The sequence below is a fragment of the Juglans microcarpa x Juglans regia genome, chromosome 2D (genome assembly GCF_004785595.1).
Source record: "Juglans microcarpa x Juglans regia isolate MS1-56 chromosome 2D, Jm3101_v1.0, whole genome shotgun sequence".
NCBI classification, from domain to species: domain Eukaryota; kingdom Viridiplantae; phylum Streptophyta; class Magnoliopsida; order Fagales; family Juglandaceae; genus Juglans; species Juglans microcarpa x Juglans regia.
Genome location: NC_054596.1, coordinates 16,786,333 through 16,807,418, shown reverse-complemented (window position 1 = coordinate 16,807,418; position 21,086 = coordinate 16,786,333). Strand labels below are relative to the sequence as shown.

Here is a 21,086-nt window from a genome sequence, read left to right as displayed (position 1 = left end):
GAGATTCTTGACAGGAGAGAGAACTTGAGAGATTGAGAGGAGAGAGAGAGAGAGCTTGAGGATCGAGAGAGAGAGAGAGAGAGAGAGATAGCGTGAGTAGAGAGAGAGCTTGAGATCGACTGAGGGGGAGAGAGTTTGAGGAGAGAGAGCTTGAGAGTAACTACCTCGGCAATAACAAAACAAAGTGCAACAAGCGCAAAAGCCTTCAATTAATACCCACCCAGCTCCTCGGCAAAATATTCAAATAAGGAATTAAGCCCCTAGTGCCTACATAGGATTCTTCACACACCTAAACAATAAAATCACTACACTGCCATGGCATGCACTCTGTAATCAACAGAACAAATAATACAGAGCAATCGATGGCGAACCAATAATATTCGTTGCGGGGAGAGCGCCTGAGGGGTGAGAAAAAGTGAGAGGAGAGAAGAGCACGAACAAGTAGAGACGTGATTCCCATCCTCTCATATTTATTTATGCAATTACACAACTTAGTCCAATGCCCATATGCTCATAGTGTTTTTGATCATGGTAGACACTTCGTCAATGCCAACTTCAAATCTATAAGAGCTATATTATATATATATATATATATATATATATATATATATATAACATTAGTAGTGGCCTAACTATTCTTTAGCAAAAATTTGATTATGAAATTCATTTTTTCTAATTTAGCTAGCCACTTTTCATCAATACCAAATAACAAACTCTCTAACTCTATCACTATTACATTAAAATATCTATTTCTGTTTTTTCATTTATTTAAATTCTAATGGTAATTAAAATATTTATTTCTTATTAAAAAAGAGAACATTAATTTTTTAACATTCATATTATCCTAATGGATATAATTTTCTAACAGTCATAAGTCATATTTTTCCCATGAATGAATTTGGCTTAAAACAAAAAATGGCACTGTCTCATAATTCTAGAATTTCCTGCCCATGATTTAATATGAATAAGAAGTGAGAGATTTATGAATTCAACTTCAATATGAAACATAAGGATCCTTTAAATTAGTTTGAAACCCAACTTTGACGAGCTCGAATGCAATAGGGGCATCTAAATATGCACAATAAGCAAAATCAACAACCGAAAAACCAACAAGCAAAAAACCGAAAATTATAGAAAACCAACAACCATAAAAAATCAGCAAAAACAGCAAAAAACTCCAAACAGCACGAAGCAGACAGAAAGAAAAATCATCGATGACGTGGGCTTATCGGAAGGTGTTCGGTGGCTGTTTCTATGGTTGTTCAATACTTCCAACTGGCTATGGCGGTCGACAATGGCCAAGTGTAGAAATGAAGATGTGTATTTTGCTAGAGCTCGTGTGAAATGGAGATGTGTATTTTGCCAAAGGCTTGCACCAAAATTCGTCTGAGCGGGAAGAATATTTAATGTAAAAATAATATATGACCAGCAATTTTGGCTACTAAAAAATTCTAATGTTAAATTGATTGAAGATTTAGAAAGTTTAATATGGGTGTATTTTGAATTAGCTAGCCTATTTTTGACTAAATTTTAACTATGCCTAATTCACTACATATGCCCTAAACAATGGAGTCCGAGACTGTAATTAGATGGTAGGTATTCACTGGGAAGTCGCAATGGGGCCTCAAAAGAGGGTAGTAACCAGTAATTATGACATCGTCATATGATAGCCCACTCAGGGAAGACAATAATACATATGATGACTGATCCACGTTAACAAATTTAAAGGAAATGTGCGTAATGGGCGGAGAGCCCAGCACTAGAAACCAAATTTAAAGGGCTAAGGCCATGTTTGGTCAATAGAACTTTTAAAAACCTTTCTGAAGTTTTAGGGAAAAATTAAAAAAAAAAATCGAGTTTTCATGGGTTTTGTGAAAATAAGCAATTTATTTAGTAGGTAAAAGTTAGGGTTGTACATAAACCGACCAAACTGGCCATAAAAAACGCGAACCGTTCAGTCGACTGGTAGTAAGAAATTGTTAAAACTGACGTCCGTCCGTTTGGTCCTGATTTGAACCTAGTACAAAATGTCGAATCGGTCAATATAATATATATATATATATATATATATATAACATTTATATTATTTGTATGTAAAATGATGTTGTTTCACTTAAGTGAGTGAAATGACGTCATTTTACATTCAAAGTTTAGAAAAAAATATATGAAACGTCATTATTTGGTTTAATACACTAAACGACATTGTTTAGATATAAGGTTTAATAACACCACCCCCTCCCCTCCTTTTCCTTCTTCCCGATTCATTTCAGAATTGTTTAGATATAGTGATAATAGTTTAGTATATATATATATATAAACATTATAGTATTACTACTATACATAATCAAGTACAAAAATAAATTAGAAACTAATATTGAAATAAGCTTAGTATAATAAGTTAATAATACATAATACTACTTTTCTAAAGTATAATAACATATAATTAGACACTAGAAAGTCTAGTATATAATTAAGTTTGAAATAAGTTAGATATTAGTATAATAACATGTAATTAGACACTACAGTATAAGTCTTGTATACAAATAAATTACACACTAGTATAGAAATAACTAATAAGTCTAGTATAGAAATAAGTTAGACACTAGAATAGAAAAAAGTCAAATATAATAAGTTAATAACACGTAATACTATAGTATAATAATATGTAGTTAGACAATAGAAAGAATATGTAATACTATAGTATGATAACATATAATTAGGCACTATAGTATAAGTATAATATAAAAATAAGCTAGATATTAATATATAAGTAACTCAATAGTGAATGATTAGTTTTATTTTTTAATTTTTGAAAAAACTAAAATGTGAAAGTCTATAAGAAATTCTGTTTTTAAAACTAGGCTAAATATGAAGCTAAAAAAAGCCAAAATCCAAATAGGCTTCGACAAGTCGGAGTCGGATCGAAGCCTACAGAAATCAGAATCAAAGTTTAGATTTGAACTCCGACTATGTCAGTGCTCATCCCTAGAATCTGGTAATGTTTTGATCATTCAATATTTCTTTGCTTTTATAAATTAATTTTTGTATTTTTTGTCATCCAAATTCACTAATATTTAATGTTTTAATCTTATTAATATTTCTTGATTTTCAGCCTTCAATTTTTAATAGTTGTGACGCATGATTGTGCTCCCAACTCTAACTAAAATTACAAATGACATTAAAATTAAAATGAAACTTGAATATTTAAAATAAGCTTTAAAAACTCAGCAAATTAGAAATTGAAAAAAAAGGCCCAAAAAAATATTGAATTAGGCAAAGAAAAAGGCCCAAAAGAGGGAGCCCAAACCAACCAAAATGGCGGATTTTCCCCATCTCCATCGGTCGGTTTCAACCTGTTTTCCTATATAAACTTCACTGGTCAATTAGTTTCGATTTTGGCTCAAGACTAAATCAACCAGCTTGTTGCTACTCGCACCCTTGAGACAAGGTTGTCCACTTCTCGCACCTCGCCCCTCCATGGGTGGAAGGGGGTTTTTGCCCTCTCGAATCCACCACTAACTCCTGGGGGTGGGGCTACCCGTCCGTGTCCCAGATTGTAGGGTTTGGACCATTGGTCCTTTCGCCCACCCAAGATGGTCACAATTGGGAAAAAAATTTAAAAAAAAAAGGGAGCAAATCCACAACAAAATACAACAAAAATCCACAACAAATCACAAACATAAAAAAAATTAAACTAGTAAAAAGGATGAGCAAACCCACGGCTGCAAGAGTGAGAGTCTAACAAGAAGAGGAGGAAGAGACGAGGACACGGGCCGCTCCACCGTGGGGATTGTGAGAGAGCGGAAAAGAGATTGTTGGGGAGGGGCAATTAGGTTTAGTTTAAACTTAAAATGACGTTGTTTTGGTAATGAATTTATATATGTGCGTGTGTGTGTATTATATACAAGTTTGGGTAGGGCTTAAGCCCAGTCGGTATTCTTCCTCCTTATCGGTAGGATCGGTATGTTTTCAATCATGAAATTCAGTTGGTTGGTTGGTTTGATTTTTGCCAAAAATCGAACCATCTAGATCGATTTTCACCACTGTTTTCAATTTCGTACCGTACTGGCAGGTACGGTCAAAATTTTTCGTACCGGCCGCTAGGCCAGTACAGGTACCCTATGTACCGGCCTCAATTTTGGCCTTCAAATTTTTTTTTTCATTTTTTCAAACTACAAGCTTATTTTTTGACCCCCAATTCAGACTAGGCTATTTATAATTTATATACATGTATTTATATATAATTTATTCATATGTAGACTATTATTTTAGAATATAATTTATATATATATATAATTTATTTATATATCGACTATCCTGAAACGGTACACGAAACGGTACCGGTATCGAAATATTTTGTTCCAGTGCCTTGACTGGTACGGCTTCCGGTACGGTATTTAAAACATTGGTTTTCACCCCTAGATATAGTTGTATGACAGGTCACGAGATCTGGAAGATCACCTAGAGTACTTCAAGGCACAAATGACCCTTCACGGGTTTACCAAGGAGGTCGCATGCCGGGCTTTCCCATTGACACTAAAAGACATAGCAAGAGGCTGGCTCGGAGCATTACAACCAGGATCGATTGATAGCTTCAAAGAATTGGCCGAGTAGTTCCTAACGCAATTTATAGCCAACAGGAGGCGAAGACGACCACAAAATACCTCCTGACTATCAAACAGAAAAAAGAAGCGAGCCTGAAAGCATAACTCACCCGGTTCAACAAAGAGCGATTAACCACCGATGATCAAGATCAGAAAATTACGCTTGCAGCCTTTCTGGGGGTGTATGGCCTTAAAGTCCATATATGGTAGAGCTAGCACAGAGGACTCCGTCAACACTAAGAGAATTCATGGATAGGGCCAATGACTTTGTTAATGCTGAAAACATACTATAAGCCCTAATTGCACCACGGAAAGCAAAGTTGAAAGAAGAAGGTACAGACCCTTGAAAGTTGAGTGAACAAAGAACTACGGAGAAAATTGGACAAGGTGAGCGCCCCCTCGAGAACGTGGTCCGAGATTCATCCACAACAACTTGAATACGCAGTTGGAGCATTGGTTGCCAGACCGAACAAAAGATAGCCTGGCAAAGAAAGGGCGACATTTTTGTACCAACCATCAAAATGACACCAACTGGACGGAGGACTGTTATACGTTGAAAAGAAAAGTTTGAGGAGTTACGAGGAAGTGGTGAATTGGAGTGTTTGGTCGCCGAACATTCGAAGCCCATGAAACAAGCACCTAGGCATAGAACAGAGCGAGATCGAAATACCTGACAAAGTAGGAGCCAAAAAATGCGGCGACCAACGAAGGGAGATGACCGAGATGCTCGTTGTAACAACCGAAACTATGGCGAGGTGCCCCTGGGCGAAATCGGTACTATAGCACTAGGGGAGGAACCTCTACATCCACCACAAAAGCGCACACTCACATGAAGAGATATAAAGAAGCATATACGACAGATAGACCACCCAAGCAGACGATGTGAAAGAGCATGGAGAGAGCATCTCTTTTGGTGAAGAGGACTGAGAATGGGTCCAGTACCCACATGACGATGCATTGGTAGTAATGTTATTAATCGCTAACAAACTACCAAGAGGATTTTGATCAGCAATGGAAGCTCAGCAGACATCCTCTTTTGGGATGCATTTGCCAAGATGGGCATTGATCTTTACAAACTACGACAATTGCCCACACCTTGAGCACAATAATCATACTGGTCACAGCCGGGAAGGGGTTGCAAACCACCACAGCTTCCTAGTGGTCTAGGCTCCTTCATCCTGCAACGCTATACTGGGGTGTCCATTCTTGAATAGCCTCAGAGTAGTCACCTCTACCTACCATTTGAAGATAAAATTCTCGACACAGGTGAGAGTAGGAAAGGTTCGAGGTGAGCAAACCCTAGCTCGGGAGTGTTATGTCCAAGAACTCAACTAGGGAGGAGTAGATGTAGGTACTGTGAAAAACTAGAGTAGGGGCGAAGTCCCTCTCCCACCATCGGTCTTTCTCGACCATGGCATAGAAATGCGAGATGAAGAAAACTTGCTGAAAGCATAAGCCAATGAACCACTGAAGCTAGTGACATTGCACCTAGGACGACCAAGGACTACAAAACAAATTGGGACCAAGCTCTAGCCTGAGGTTCGAAAGGCATTGAAACAACTTCTGGTCAAACATAAGGACGTATTTGCATGGAGCCACGAAGACATGCTGAGGATAAACAAACACGATCATTAAGCATCGACTTTGTGTTGATTCTGCCAGCAAGAAAGTTTGCTAGAAGAAGAGATCATTCAACACGAATAAGTATACGACCATAGCCGAAGAAGTCGACTGATTTCTCGCTGCGGGATTTGTCAGGGAAGCTCACTACTGTCCAATGTTGTACTTGTAAAAAAGTTTAATAGAAAATTGAGGATGTGTGTAGACTTCACTGACCTCAATAAGGCGTGCCCAAAGGACAATTCTCACTACCATGGATTGACTTAATTTTCAACTTTATAGTGGAATATCAGATGCTGAGTTTCATCGACGCCTACTCAGGGTACAATCAGATCCGAATGAACTCGGCAGACGGGGAAAACACCTCTTTATAACAGACCGAGGATTGTACTGCTACCAAGTCATACCCTTTGGGTTGAAAAACGCCCAGACAACATATCAAAGACTCTTAAATTGAATATTCAAAAAGCAGATTGGGCGAAGTATGGAGGTTTACGTTAATGATCTACTAGTTTAAAGCAAAGAGCCATCCCAACACTTGGAAGATTCGAAGGAAGCCTTTGTCGTGTTACGCAAGTACAAATTGAAATTGAACCCAGCCAAGTGTGCCTTTGGTTTCGACTTAGAAGAATTTCTGGAAAATGGGGCTTCATATCCATGTTCACCTTGATTTTCTCCGTATTGGTTTTTATCCCTCTCTCAAAGATTAACTGGCAGGGTGGCGGCATTGAATAGAATTGTGTTCAGATCCACAGACAAATGCCTACTATTTTTTAGGGTCTTGCGTGAAGTACACCCTCGGAGTGACAACTGGATTGAGCATTTTAAGCACTGAAGCAATGCCTATCCAGCCCGCCATTACTAACACAACCCGAGCAAGGGGACACACTCTATGTATATCTAGTGGTTTCACCCCATGCCATTTTGACGATTCTAGTCAAAGAAGGACTGGTTTAGAAGCTAGTATACTTACGAGCCACGCACTGCGCGATGCAAAGTCGAGATACCCTTAAATAGAGATGCTAGCCATTGCGTTGGTAATTGTTGTTAGGCAGTTGCAACTTAATTTCCAAGGTCACCCTATCAAGGTCCTGATAGAAGCTCCTCTAAAAAAGATACTACAGAAACCAGATGCCTCAAGACTCCTAGTGGGCTAGTAGATTGAGTTGAGCAAGTTTGACATTGATTACCTCCCGAGACACGCAACAAAAGGGCAGATTTTAGCAGACTTAATCATTGAATTTGCTGACTTTCCTGAAAAAGTGGCTACCACATCAGTTGGGAAGCCCTAGGTTTTTGTCGACGACTCATCCCGCTGCGCTGGCGGGGGAGTAGTGCTCCACATAATAAGTGACTTTGGGCATGAACACCATCACATGGCTAAACTTGCTTTTAAAACCACCAACAAGGAAGCCGAGTACGAAGCATTAGTAGTAGGACTATCGTTAGCTGAGACACGAGGAGCTAACGAGGTCGAGATAAAGGTGAACTCCCAAGTACTTGTTAATCAGGTATTGGGAATGTACATGACAAAAGGCAAAAAATTAAAAAAGTACATGTAGTTAGGATGGGAGAAGCATGATCGGTTTTTTTTTACTTCATCATCGAACAAATATCGAGAGAAAGTTACAGCATAGCGGACATACTAGCACAAACAACCTCAGGAATGGAGGAATCCTTCCTATCATGGGAAGTTGAAAGCAGAGTGATATAAGTCCCCGTTGTCAAGACCAAAGTCGCCGAGATGGGACTAGGAGAGCCAAAGTGAGCTCAATAAGTAGTGAAGTACCTAGATATTGGAGAGCTCCCAACAGAAAAGGAAGAGGCAAGGAAGATCAAAAGAAGAGCTGCACAGTTCACCAAGATTGACGAAATTCTCTACAAGCGGGGTTTGTCGACCCCCTTATTGAGGCGCGGCTCTCCTTTGGAAGCACAATACGTCATAGTAGAGATACATGAAAAAGTGTGCGGAATTCACTCTGGAGGAAGAGCTTTGGTGAGAAAGGTCGTAAGAGTAGGTTACTATTGGCCCTATGCCCTTAGTGACGAAGGCTCTTTTATCTCCACTAGATGGGCCCAACTATACTGTGGGAGATGTACAAATAATGGGCCCAACGAGTTTAAAAATTGAATGTGCACCATACACTCACTACCATGAGATAATACCACCCAATGCGATTGATATGGTAACTGTAGCTAGTCAAGGATATTTACCCTTGAGGAAACAACGAGATGTTTATCCTCAATACGCTAATTCTCTTCTTATTAAAGCATATTTCGAGAATTTTATAATCAAGACCTCGAGATTGGGGAAAGGGATTGAACTATTTTAATCAGCAATAATCTACTCTAATATAAAGGATCAATGTTAGCAGTCCAAAGTAATTTTTCTAATCCCTCATAGTAAGGCAAAACACACATTTTTTACTTAGTTATTAGAGGTGCACTAGTCACACCGGGTTACCCTCTTACCTTATCGCAGATCAGTGGTTGAGATTGGTTGCGGCCGAGCACGTCCAAAACAAGAAGTAATAAAAAAAATTAGTGAAAAATGCTAAAAGAAAAGTTCTAAAATGAAATTATAAATTCAAGTCTCGTTTAGTTATAAAGATGAAATAAAATTTAAAATTTAAATAAAAATACTATATTGTTATAATATAATTTTTTAATATAATTTTTATTTTAAAAATTTTAAAATATTAAATTATTTATTTTATTTTGTATAAAATTTTAAAAAATTTAATAATCAAAGCAGCCATTAGTGTTATGTTTACTCGGACGTTGGACAATATTCAACGCCTGGGCCCTACCCTATAATACCCTGACCCTGTGACCGTGTTTCGATCTCTGTTGTTGACTTACAGCTAAGAAGCAAGCAACAGCTCACTCCCTACAAAACACACGAGTCAATAGTAGTTCGATGGTGATGATGATGATGATCCCACCCTCCACGCATTCCTTTCTCTCTTTTTTTATTTTTATTTTTTTAAGTCTCACTTAGTCGTTGGCAACAGTACCGGAACGGTCGATTTCTGTGAGGGCCCCACGTGGGTACTCACACCATTGATCGAACGACCTCTAACGTCTCCTAGTATATCCACCGTCATTCTTGTGGGTCTCAGGGGGAGCTTCGAATCCAACGGTCGAGATACTCGAGATTTGTGCATGTAACAGACACTGATGTAATTTTACACAGCCACATATAGTGGGGTCTCAGCCTTATGGCTGACAAATGGGTCCCACCTCATTACCCCCTCGATCCCCTCAATTCCCCCCTTAACCACTGCGCTCTCTCTCACCCCCCCCCCCCCCCAAAATAAAAGATCCACACTCCGTCGCTCACTCTAACCCAGTAAACCTAGCGTTCTTTAGCGGCCTTCGTACTAACCCCGAGAACAGAGCTCCTTCTCTCATGCTCTGTTTGTCAGAGAACCACCGCATGGAGCGCCTTGCTTTGCTTTGCTTCCTCTTGCTCGTTTCCATTTTCACATTTTCAGGTTTCAAATTAGCTGCTTTCTCATTTCCCATTTGGTTCCCAGGAAAATATTATTATAAACAATGTTCTGTTTTTTTAGCATTTCCTTCGAAATGGCTTGCTTGGAAAAATGGCATCCTATATTTGCCAGTTTTTAAGCATTTCCTTCAAAATGGCTTTTTGTACATGGCATACATTTTTGCAGCTCTTTCTTTTTTCCTCACTGCTTCATTGCTTCGTTTTTCCGGACGAGTAAACAAATCCTTTTACATTTTCTTTCATTTTTTTTTCACCTTTTAACAGTTTCTGAGTAGTGTTTTGTTTTCTTAACGCGCATGTTTCTACATTTTGCAGATGCCGGTTCCATAGGAGTAAACTATGGCCGAATCGCCAACAACCTTCCCTCGGCAACAAAGGTGGTGGAGCTTCTCAAATCGCACGGTCTAGAGCGGGTCAAGGTCTTCGACACCGACCCCGCAGTTCTCAAAGCCTTATCCGGATCCGGAATCAAGGTGACCGTGGACCTTCCCAACGAGCAACTCTTTGCCGCGGCCAGAAGTAAGTCCTTTGCCGCCGCATGGGTCCAGAGAAACATTGCCGCCTACCATCCCTCCACCCAGATCGAAGCCATTGCCGTCGGAAACGAAGTTTTCGTGGACACACGTAATACGACTCGGTACCTCATACCCGCCATGAAAAACGTCCACGACGCTCTAGTTAAGCTCAACCTCAACAATGCCATCAAAGTCTCTTCCCCTATAGCCCTCAGCGCCCTCCAAAACTCTTATCCGTCTTCTGCTGGGTCGTTCAGACCCGAACTAGTCGAGTCCGTTTTCAAACCTATGTTGGACTTCCTCCGCCAAACCGGGTCATACCTTATGGTGAATGCGTACCCGTTCTTCGCCTACGAGTCAAACTCCGACGTCATCTCGTTGGACTACGCTCTGTTCCGTGAAAATCCGGGTGTTGTGGACGCCGGTAACGGATTACGGTACTTCAGCTTATTCGACGCTCAAATCGACGCCGTTTTTGCCGCCTTGTCTGCATTGAAGTACGACGACATCAAACTGGTCGTAACGGAGACAGGTTGGCCTTCCGACGGGGACGAGAACGAGATAGGCGCATCGATGCAGAACGCCGCTGCTTACAATGGAAACATGGTCCGTAGGATCCTGACTGGTGGAGGAACCCCGTTGAGACCCAAAGCGGATCTGACCGTCTATCTCTTTGCTCTGTTCAATGAGAACCAGAAAAACGGTCCCACTTCGGAGCGAAACTACGGGCTTTTCTACCCGAACGAGCAGAAAGTCTACGACATACCATTCACCGTGGAGGGGTTGAAGAATTACCACGACAACCGTTCACCGCTACCCGGCCAAGAACGAATGACGACCCCACCGGTGAGCGGCAGAACAGGAGGAGTGTCGACGAGTTCTGCGGGGAATACTTGGTGCGTGGCGAAGGGTGAAGTTGGGAAGGAGAAGCTGCAGGCGGCTCTAGATTTCGCTTGTGGCGAGGGTGGAGCGGACTGCCGGCCGATCCAGCCGGGTTCCACGTGTTACGATCCCAACACGCTTAACGCCCACGCCTCGTTCGCCTTCAACAGTTATTACCAGAGGAAGGGCCGTGCGGGTGGTTCTTGCTACTTTGGTGGCGCGGCGTACGTGGTCACGCAACCACCCAGTGCGTATTCTATCTATTTCTCTAATTATTACAGTTTTTTTATGCAATTAATATTATTATTTTCTTCAATATTTGCATTACAGAATGTCATTGTTAGGACTAGCTATTGCAGCGTGTTTAATTGGATAGTTAGATAATGGTATCTTGCTCGAGAAAGTATACGTTTTTTCAACTCCAACTTCAGGATTAATGTTCAAAATTGGTGCAAAAAGAGATATTTTGCTTGTAAATCCGGGATGCAGGTTACCGTGTCATCGTAATATGTCCTTTTACAGACGGTAAGGAGTGAGCTATGAAAGTCGTTCCTAAAGAGAGGAAGACAAGTCGAAAACTGTCAAAGATGTGTTTTTCCCTTGGTTTGTGATATCAAAATATCACTGAGCTTTCTTTCTCGTGGCTGGATTTTGCTTTTACTTTTCTACTTTTTACTCTGACTAAAGGGTATTTTGCGTGTGCGTTTTCTCTTCTCTTTGCAGGGTTTGGTAAATGTGAGTTCCCCACTGGATACTGAAGATGCGGAGTATTAGTGGTTGATATAGCAATTTTTATTTTTATTTTTATTTTGTTGAATTGTAGTTATGAATGTAGTTTTGTGGGTTTTAGATTATTTTGGGGGGGGTTTCTCTCTTGTACTTACTGTTGCCGGTTGTAGTATGTTGGTGCCCACTAGACATTAATTTAACTTTTGGACTATAAAATACATCTGTAATTAATTTCCACCTACTACTTTTCATAAGGTGTTTTGTTGTACTTGTTGTTATCCTCCCTCGTGTTCTTTTATCTGTTGTGTAGAAAGCCGCGTACGTTTTCCTTTCTTTGTTATTATTTCCTTGAATGTTGCTGAGAAAAGCTGGGAAAATAGAAGCACTCCCAGAAAAATCGGGTTGTTTTGTAGTGAATCTCTCTCGTACGTCCACAAAACAGGGATATAGGGGTAGTGGACGATTTCTAATACCTGAACGATCGAGTTTTGCAGTTTATCTTGAGGCTGAGAATTTCATCTCTCTTGGAAAAGGAAAGATATATATATATATATATATATATAGTGGAGTTGTATCTCCTTGGAAAAGGAAAGATATCTCAGCTATATACGATGGACATAATAAATAATATAGAGAAAAAGGCAGAAAATAAAATAGCATGATACCCATCTCTCTCATCTATCTATTTTGCTCTAATGGTGACAGACAATGAGACAACTACAAATGTGCACCACCGTCTACTCTTTCGGAGAGAAATATCATTTTAAGGCCTTGTTTTGGTTATGCAGTTCAATAAGATGAAATGAGATATTTTAAATAGTAATGAGATTTTTTGTAAAAGAAAATGTTTAGATAGTGAGATGACATGAGATAGTTTTAACTTTTTGGATATTTGATAAAGTAATGGATCCCACCAATTATTAAAAAATATTTGTAATTTATTGAGTGGAAAATATTATGAATCTATTAAAATTAAGTAATATCTATTATTAGTTTAAAAATTCATAAATATTTTGACTTTTCTAAAATATATTTTTTATAGTTGATCATGATTATTTCAATATTTTCAAATATGAACACATTTCTTTATTAAATGAAATTATTCTATTTATGAGTTATTTATTATACTATATTTTATAAAATTTGAAATATATTTTGCTAATTATATATTACAATAAAATAAAAAATTCTAATAGATAATTATATTTATTAAAAATGTGATAGTAGTACTGTAATGGTACTGTAGAAGTGGATGAAACTTTATAGCAGATCAATAGTAGCAATAGTTGAAAAATTAAAAATGATAAAATTTTATATTTTGTCGTTTAGATAGACAGATTAAGGTTGCGTTTAGATATTAAAGTGAGTTGAGTTGAGTTGAGTTAAGATGATAAAATATTATTTTTTAATAGTATTACTATTTTAAAATTTGAAAAAATTAAATTATTTATTATATTTTATATTAAAATTTAAAAAAATTATAATAATAAATTAAAATAAGTTAAAAAATGTTCAGAAACAAACGTATCCTAAATATAAAAGACAGCACAGATTCATCTGGGCATCGAAACCCGGTCCAAATGTGATGCTTACTGAGAATGACAATATTTAAAAAGATGGAAATATAATTAATAAGATTATACTTTTTTTTTTCTTTAAAAAATAGTACTTTTCTCAATCGAAATAGCCTTTGCTTTGCAACCCATATTATCGCAGCCGACCTAAATACCTCTCTCCTATCGGAAAGTGTTTGCGGCTGTACCATTGCAGCCGACCTGAATAATATATATAGAAAAAAGTAAAGTACTACCTCCATTCTCGAGAAATTATTTTCTGGGTTGCAACGCCTTGAATTTATTGATAATTGAGATGATTTACGCGTAATAAAATAAAAGTTAAATTATTTATTATATTTTATATAAAAATTTAAAAAAATTATTTTAAGATTTAAAAAAGTTGTATTGTTTATTATATTTTATATAAAAATTTAAAAAAATTATAATGATGAAATAAGATGAATTGAAATGAATTGAAATAGATTTTAAATATAAACGAACTTAGTCCTCACTCCTCATGGTCTCTAGACTCCAAAATCCTTATCTTTTGCCAACTTGGAAACGATGTTTCAACTTACATATGAACTGGAGCTTTTCTAGGTACATCAGAGCTGGTCCTAAAGGGGGGGGGGGGGGGGGGGGCATTGCTCACGTTGCGGCTTTGTGTACGGCATTTATGTCAAAAAATGCATGCGCTAACAGCGAAAGGTAAACTGTAGGCCATGCTTAGGTAGTTCTTAAAACTTTTTCATACAAATGCTGCTTCAAAAGGTTACATTGGATCCGGATTGATTGTCGCTTTTTATATTTTGGACAGTGAATGCAGAATCTCCCCCCCATCCATATCCATTCCACTATTTGGTAGTGTAATGAGATGCACTTTTTCTTCGTTGGTCTATAAAGAATTCATAACATGATTTGAATCTGTGATTTCCCAGAACCTAACAATTCTGAAGGAGGAGAGTGTGGAAAAAGACAGCCTATGAAAATATATATTCCATCCTCAAGCGAGACTGATTCATGACACACCCAAAAGCGAAACTATTTTTTTTGCATTTCTGCTGTAAAAGTTGATCCCATGTGCTATTGGGGCCACTTTCTCAATTACATCCATTGCAATATGTTTCTTGTGAAAAGTGAACAATTAAATTCCGAGAATCAATCTACTTATCAATGTTATTATTCTAATTCTCATTATCATCTGATCATCATTTCATGATGTAATATTAGATAATTAGAGATTATTTATTATATTTCACTTTTGAACCTATCATCTAATACCACATCATGAGATGATGAGAAAATAGATGATGAATAGATTTTGTTTTAAAGTCCCAATGTTATGTACCTCTTCTGCACTGAATAGAAAATTGTAAACATATGCCATTCAACAAGGGAGGAGTAGTAGTTGAGTTATAGGGAAAAGGATCATGGGTGCACTGAAAATCCATCGCCAACAAATTCCAAAACCCTTGTCTAAAGTCCCAACCACAGAACATTTCTAAATTATTTTTTGCAAAAATAAGAATATATAGTAAGATAGAGCAAAGAGACGAAACGAAACCAGCCGAAGTTAGACATGACATGAGAGAGATATATATATGTACAATGATATAGAGATAGGTGGTGCACCACCTCATCTCTGTCCAGAACTCTCAGCTCATGACTCAGCTGCAGAGCAGAGATTCTTCTTGCCTCCCCTTCCTTTGGCCGCTCTGCTGCAGAGTCACATGCTATAGTATTATTGTTTCTCACTGTTGTCTAGGAGTTTATTTTCACCAGTTATATTAGAAGAAATTGAAAGATAATATTTTTACTCTCCATCCTCTTTACCTGATAGAATTTGCTCTACGTGATAATAAGATTTTAAATTTGGGAAATATGTTCTTTACATAGAACTCGTTAGATCTTAATACATAAAGTCACATGGCCATGTACTCATCTATAACTCCCCGTATCCGGAGAGTTAGGGAATTAATTCCTGTCACTTATCAATAATATAGATATAACTAAAAATAATACAAGAAACAACTTTATAACACGTAAAACTCTTTTAATCGAAATATACGTTCCTCCACAAAGACATTCAAGAACTCCACCAAGTCTAATAAAATCATCAATATTCCAAAATACTGATAAAAAATGACAATTAATTTATTGAATAAAACTCTTCATTAATCTCTTGTACCATTTAGTACTTATTCCACTATGCTCAACTAATATCATCTATACTTCATATTCTTGATCCCAGTTGAACCATAAAAAATATTTAAAAAATATTGAAGGTAAGTGAATGAGTTATCAACAACTCAATAAGCAGTGAAGATGTAAACATGAACTAGTTATAGAATACCAAAATAACAGAGCAATAGTTCAAAAAAATATTTATTTACAATAGTACTATATATGTAGAAGTCATTTGACATAAGCATAACCGAACATCATCATAACAAAACATATTTCATATTTAACCCCTATGGTGTGGTTGTGTAAACTCTGACAACTAACATAGTAACAGAGACCACAGTTTTTCATCCGTGGTAGGGTCGGGACGGAAGCGTAAACAAAATGTCATGCTAGAGGATTTTCAGATGCAACATATGACCATATCATAATAGAAAACTGAACATATAAATATCATATGATCATATACAATTTTCAGATTTCACAATCTCTCCCTCTCTCTCTGTATGAGTTAGATGAGTTAGAATACTGTATGAGTTAGATGAGATGACATGCTTGATTTAGTGCATAGGCATTGGGGGAGAGAGAGAGAGAGAGAGAGAAAGAGAGAGAGAGATGAGTGTCTCATACAAGGTGCCATGCTCGCCTAGATGAGTTAGTCCAACACCTAGGTGAGCAAACACCTTGTATGAGACTTGATTTACATGTCCCAGAGTGAGGTGGAGATAAGTGTCTCGACCATGGCAGGAAAGTTAGAAAAATCACCTATTGTGAATGTGAGAATGAGAAACTGAAGAGGTTAGTGAACTCGGATGAGACAAGAGATGCCCGCTAGAGGTGTAACGGTTCTGGTTCGGTTTCGTTTTAGACTTATTTTAGAACCGAACATGTATACACCGGTTTTGAGATTTAAAGAACCGACACAATACAGGTTACATCCCTAAACCGATACTTCTGGTTTTACCAATTTTCAATTTCGTTTTTTTTTTTTTTTTTTTTTTTTTTTTTTTTGCAGTTTTATTTGTGTGTATATATATAATAGTATCATATAGTGATATAATATTTGATTATGTATGTTAGTGATAATATATTAATGATAATATGTTAGTGTCTAACTTATTTATATATTTGATTATATATGTTAGCGATAATATGCTTGGTTGCATATATGTTAGTAATAATATGATGGTTCCATATACCTTTTATATGAGTATATATAATCAAATGTATAGAAATGCATTTAACAAAAAGTATATATATTATAATTTATTATGTCACATTTATTCTCAATATATATATATATAGTTTATATTAATAAGATATGATCAAATGTTTATGTTTAAGATTAAAATTTTATGTTATATTTATTTTATTTTATAAAATTAAATTTTTTAATGATAATGTTATATCAAATGTTATATTAAGATTTATAAGATTAATTTTATATTATATCAAATGTTATATTAATTTTATGTTATTAGATTATTATGATACATGAGTAATAGGATTTTAAAATTTAATGTTATACTAGTTAGCAATTTAGCATATTTTTATCATAAAAAAATATTTTATATAACATAAAAAATTAATATATATATATATGAACCTATCCGATCTTGTTTGGATCGCTTTCGACTAATTTTGAAAAAAATAGAACCAATATCGGACCAAATCAGTTTATTGGTTTTTTTTCTTTCATCTCTAATGCCTTCCCAAGGCGAGGGAGGATTACTCTCCCCAAAACTGCATTGTTTCCTATATCTCTTATGATAAGAAACTAATTCTTCTTCGGATTTAAACATCATCCCCAACTTGGACTCCTCAATACTATCACCTCCATCAGTGTGAACTGGATTATGTGTCCCGAACTCATCATCATCTTTTCAACAGTATTACGCATAGATGGCATAGATGAAGTCTCGACCTCCCTAGAGTCAATTGTGGCCTCCTGAATTTCTTCCCCATAACTTGAGCTTGTTGAGTTTAAATCCATAAGAGGGCTAGTTGAAAAGTGAAATAGGGATACAAGATTTCCTTGCAATTTACAACAATAAAAATCCTTGTTTAAATCAATATAAGAATGGTGAAAAATAAGCACACTATTTAAACAACAAACTCATCACCGAACTAGTCCATGGAGATAGGTTGGCATCATGACGAGAAATAAAGGGTGGTAAACACGCATGTGGCATTGGTGCATGGCAGCCATGTATATAATTTGAGAAATTCGGATAAAATGGTCTTGGTATCACCTAACATATAACCCAATAAAGATAATGAGCCAAAGAACAAAACTAAATATAGACATTAATATAACGGTTAAGGCCCGGTTTGGATGCCTAGATGAGATACATCTCATTTGGGTTGTACGGCAAGTCTCATCTGCCTATCCATATGGCAAGTGAGTTGATTTTATTTCATCTCTGCATTTTCAACCTCCATTTGCATTTTGAAATTAATAACTGATATAAATAGTAAAAAGTTAAGTGAACAGTGCAAAAGCACTATTTTCTTTTTCGATTCCGGCAATCCTCTTTTTTTTTTTTTTTTTTTTTTTTTTTTTTTTTTTTTTTTCCATCCCATTTCGAGACCATTCTTTCTCCTTATATACGTCTCTTCCCCTATGCCGAAACCCACCATTTCAAAAGTAACGGGTAAAGCCAATGCATCCCCCACCGCAACAAACAACCCTCGTGCTTTCAATGTATTTATTAATGACATAGATGTGTAGTAATATCAGTGAAAAAATTAGGACAAAAAAATACATTCAAGTTTCTCAATAAATAGAATTTTATATTATAATATTCAATTTTATTGGAATACATAATTACGGCACAAATATTTCAATTTTCTAATAGATAGAACAATCAATAATTCATAATTAGAAGCATATATTTTCACAAAGAAATTGATATTTTTGGGAGTATTGAATAGTTCTTCATTTTGGGGTTTAAAAAGGAAATTCAAAACTAAAAAATTGGGAAAAAATATCTACCACACTTTTAATACATATAATTATCTATTATAATAATCAAAATTATTCTAATTTATAATTAGTAATTAAAATTTCTAATTTCCTATATATAGAAAAGTAAATAGATCATAATTAGAATAATATCTTTTAACAAAGAAATTTTAATTTTTTGTGAGAATATAGAGTAATTTCGGCCAACATTAAAAAAGATATTTTGGGATATAAATTTATTTATGGTATATTTCTCAATTAATCAAAAATATTAATTTTTATTAATATATTTATAAGTATTATCCAATAATTATGAAATGATTCTCAATCATTGGAGGGACCCACCCCTATATCAAATTTCAAAAAGTAAAAAATATCTTATCTCATCTCATTATCCAAATATATTTTTTTAGAAACCATCTCATCTCATTTTAACTCAAAAATCTTACTACTATTCAAAATATCTCATCTCATCTAAATTGTGTAACCAAATGAGACCTAATTGAACTTGAATTAATATTCTGAATGCCTGGGTTGTTGAATTGGTTGACAAATTTGTGGTAGGAAGTATTGAGAAATGTGGATAAAATGATCTTGGTATCACCTAAGATAAAAACCAATCATGATAATAAACAAAAACTTAAGTAACAAATATAGACATTAAATGAAACAGTAATACTGAATTCTAAATAATATTCCAAATACCTGGGTTGATGGATTTGTGGTAAGAGTTGTTATAAGAGATGCTTGCTCTTTCCCTTTTCCCATCTAGAGAATATTTATCAATATTTTAGAACAAAAAAAATTATCTTATGTTGTAATAGTTCAAGCAATATTAATTTAACCATAAATTGGTATAGTTATGTTTTTTTTAGAAGCTGTTGCTATCATACCATCGAAGGTGCTTTAATCTAAAATATCAACACATTTTATACCGATTTGAGCAAATAATATTGCCAATAGAAAAATTCCAACCATTCGCATTTTCTATTATCAGGCATGCAGTTGGAAGTATATTCAACATATTTGTGTTCTTTTCAGTTTTGACATTACCCTTACAGTACTGGTACTCGATGCTTGCACAGTTGCACCAGAAGTTGGGCTCCCACTTGGTAATTGAAGATAAGCTGCTAAGGATTTGGTATTCCAAGTCACTATATTAGTGTTAGATTCTAATTGATCAGTCAATAACATAAAAATAAGAGAATGAGCTAGCATGGCCACCCATGGATAAATCAACATACCAGCAGAAATTTGATGTGGATGCCAACAGTAGTGCGTGCAATGGTGGCAACAACCAGCTTCCCTGCATCAGGTTTTGCCTGTCAAAACAGAAGGATCTAAAAAATTTAGAATACTTCTCAATCAATGCTACGTTATCAGAAGCCATTACAAATTTCCCATCTACCAGTGACAATACTCAGAAAAATCCAACATGCTCTGCCTACATTTGCCAAAACACATTCTTGTGAAAAAAAGGCTTTAAATCATATATAAATAGAATTGAAGGCCTGGAAAATATGAGTAGCCATCACCTGATCTACTGCATCCCCATGCTCAAGCTCTATCAAAACTCCATCTGTGGATTGGTCTTTGTTTGCCTTCTTCTTTTCCTATATGATTTTTCTGAAGAAAACTTAACTTGGTCAAATATCTTTCCTTAGCAACCAAAAGAATCTCCGTATCAAACTACCATAGATAGCGTTGTAGCCAATCAGAACTAAATTCAAGTTACAAGATCCAAAAAACCAAGATATGACAAAGATAGCATGCAATTACTGGAACATCTACATATAGGAAACAATTTGAAGAAATAAAATGAAAAATTATAATGAAATGAAAAATTCAAACGAAACCAGCTTGGATTGAAGCACGAAAATCTTGCTCTTTTTAAGGAAATTCAAACCCTCTGCAGTATGTAAAGTTTCAATTGAACTGGTGTAACAAATCTTCTCTTGACTTGTCTCCTCCAAGATACAACAACCCAACTGATCATCGTATAACTTGAATAAACTCTGCACAAGATATTGAGCTCAAAGCTCCTCTAAAAACAACACATCTCTTTTGTCTAGAAACTCTCACAATCTCGACACTATCTTATTTTCTTTTTTTTCTCTCTATACGTAGCAAGCTGAAAGAATGATTTTTCTCTCTACAATGTCGAGCAACCCCAACCACCTTTATATAGAATTTTTTGAAAGGCAAAAGCTGAGTGCTGTGACTTAGTCCTCCAAATAATAAGAATTTGGCTTTATTATGGAACCTACTAGCAGAAGTTGCATTCCAAAATATACTCCTAGATTCTAGAAACTGAAGAGATACAAAACAGCTAATTTTTCATCCGTTACAGCCAGATTGACTAGGATTACAAGCATATGGGTTGATGGAGTCAAAGATATCGAACCTAGATTTCAACCTATTTCAAAGTTCAAAACTTGAATGCAAAAAACATATAAACAAATTAGACGGGTGAAAGACGAAAACTAATATTATCTATTAAAAAATATCAACATTCTC

General features: G+C 36.0%; 1 protein-coding gene across 1 annotated transcript; it reads left to right on the top strand.

Annotated features, from left to right (window-relative positions):
- Positions 1-9,463: 9,463 nt before the first annotated feature.
- On the top strand, positions 9,464-12,138 carry LOC121248604 (glucan endo-1,3-beta-glucosidase). Its single transcript, XM_041147115.1, has 3 exons — positions 9,464-9,721; positions 10,054-11,382; positions 11,859-12,138. Exons 1-3 carry the CDS (start codon positions 9,637-9,639, stop codon positions 11,891-11,893), a joined length of 1,449 nt encoding a protein of 482 aa, XP_041003049.1. The 5' UTR covers positions 9,464-9,636; the 3' UTR covers positions 11,894-12,138.
- The last annotated feature ends 8,948 nt before the right edge of the window (positions 12,139-21,086 follow it).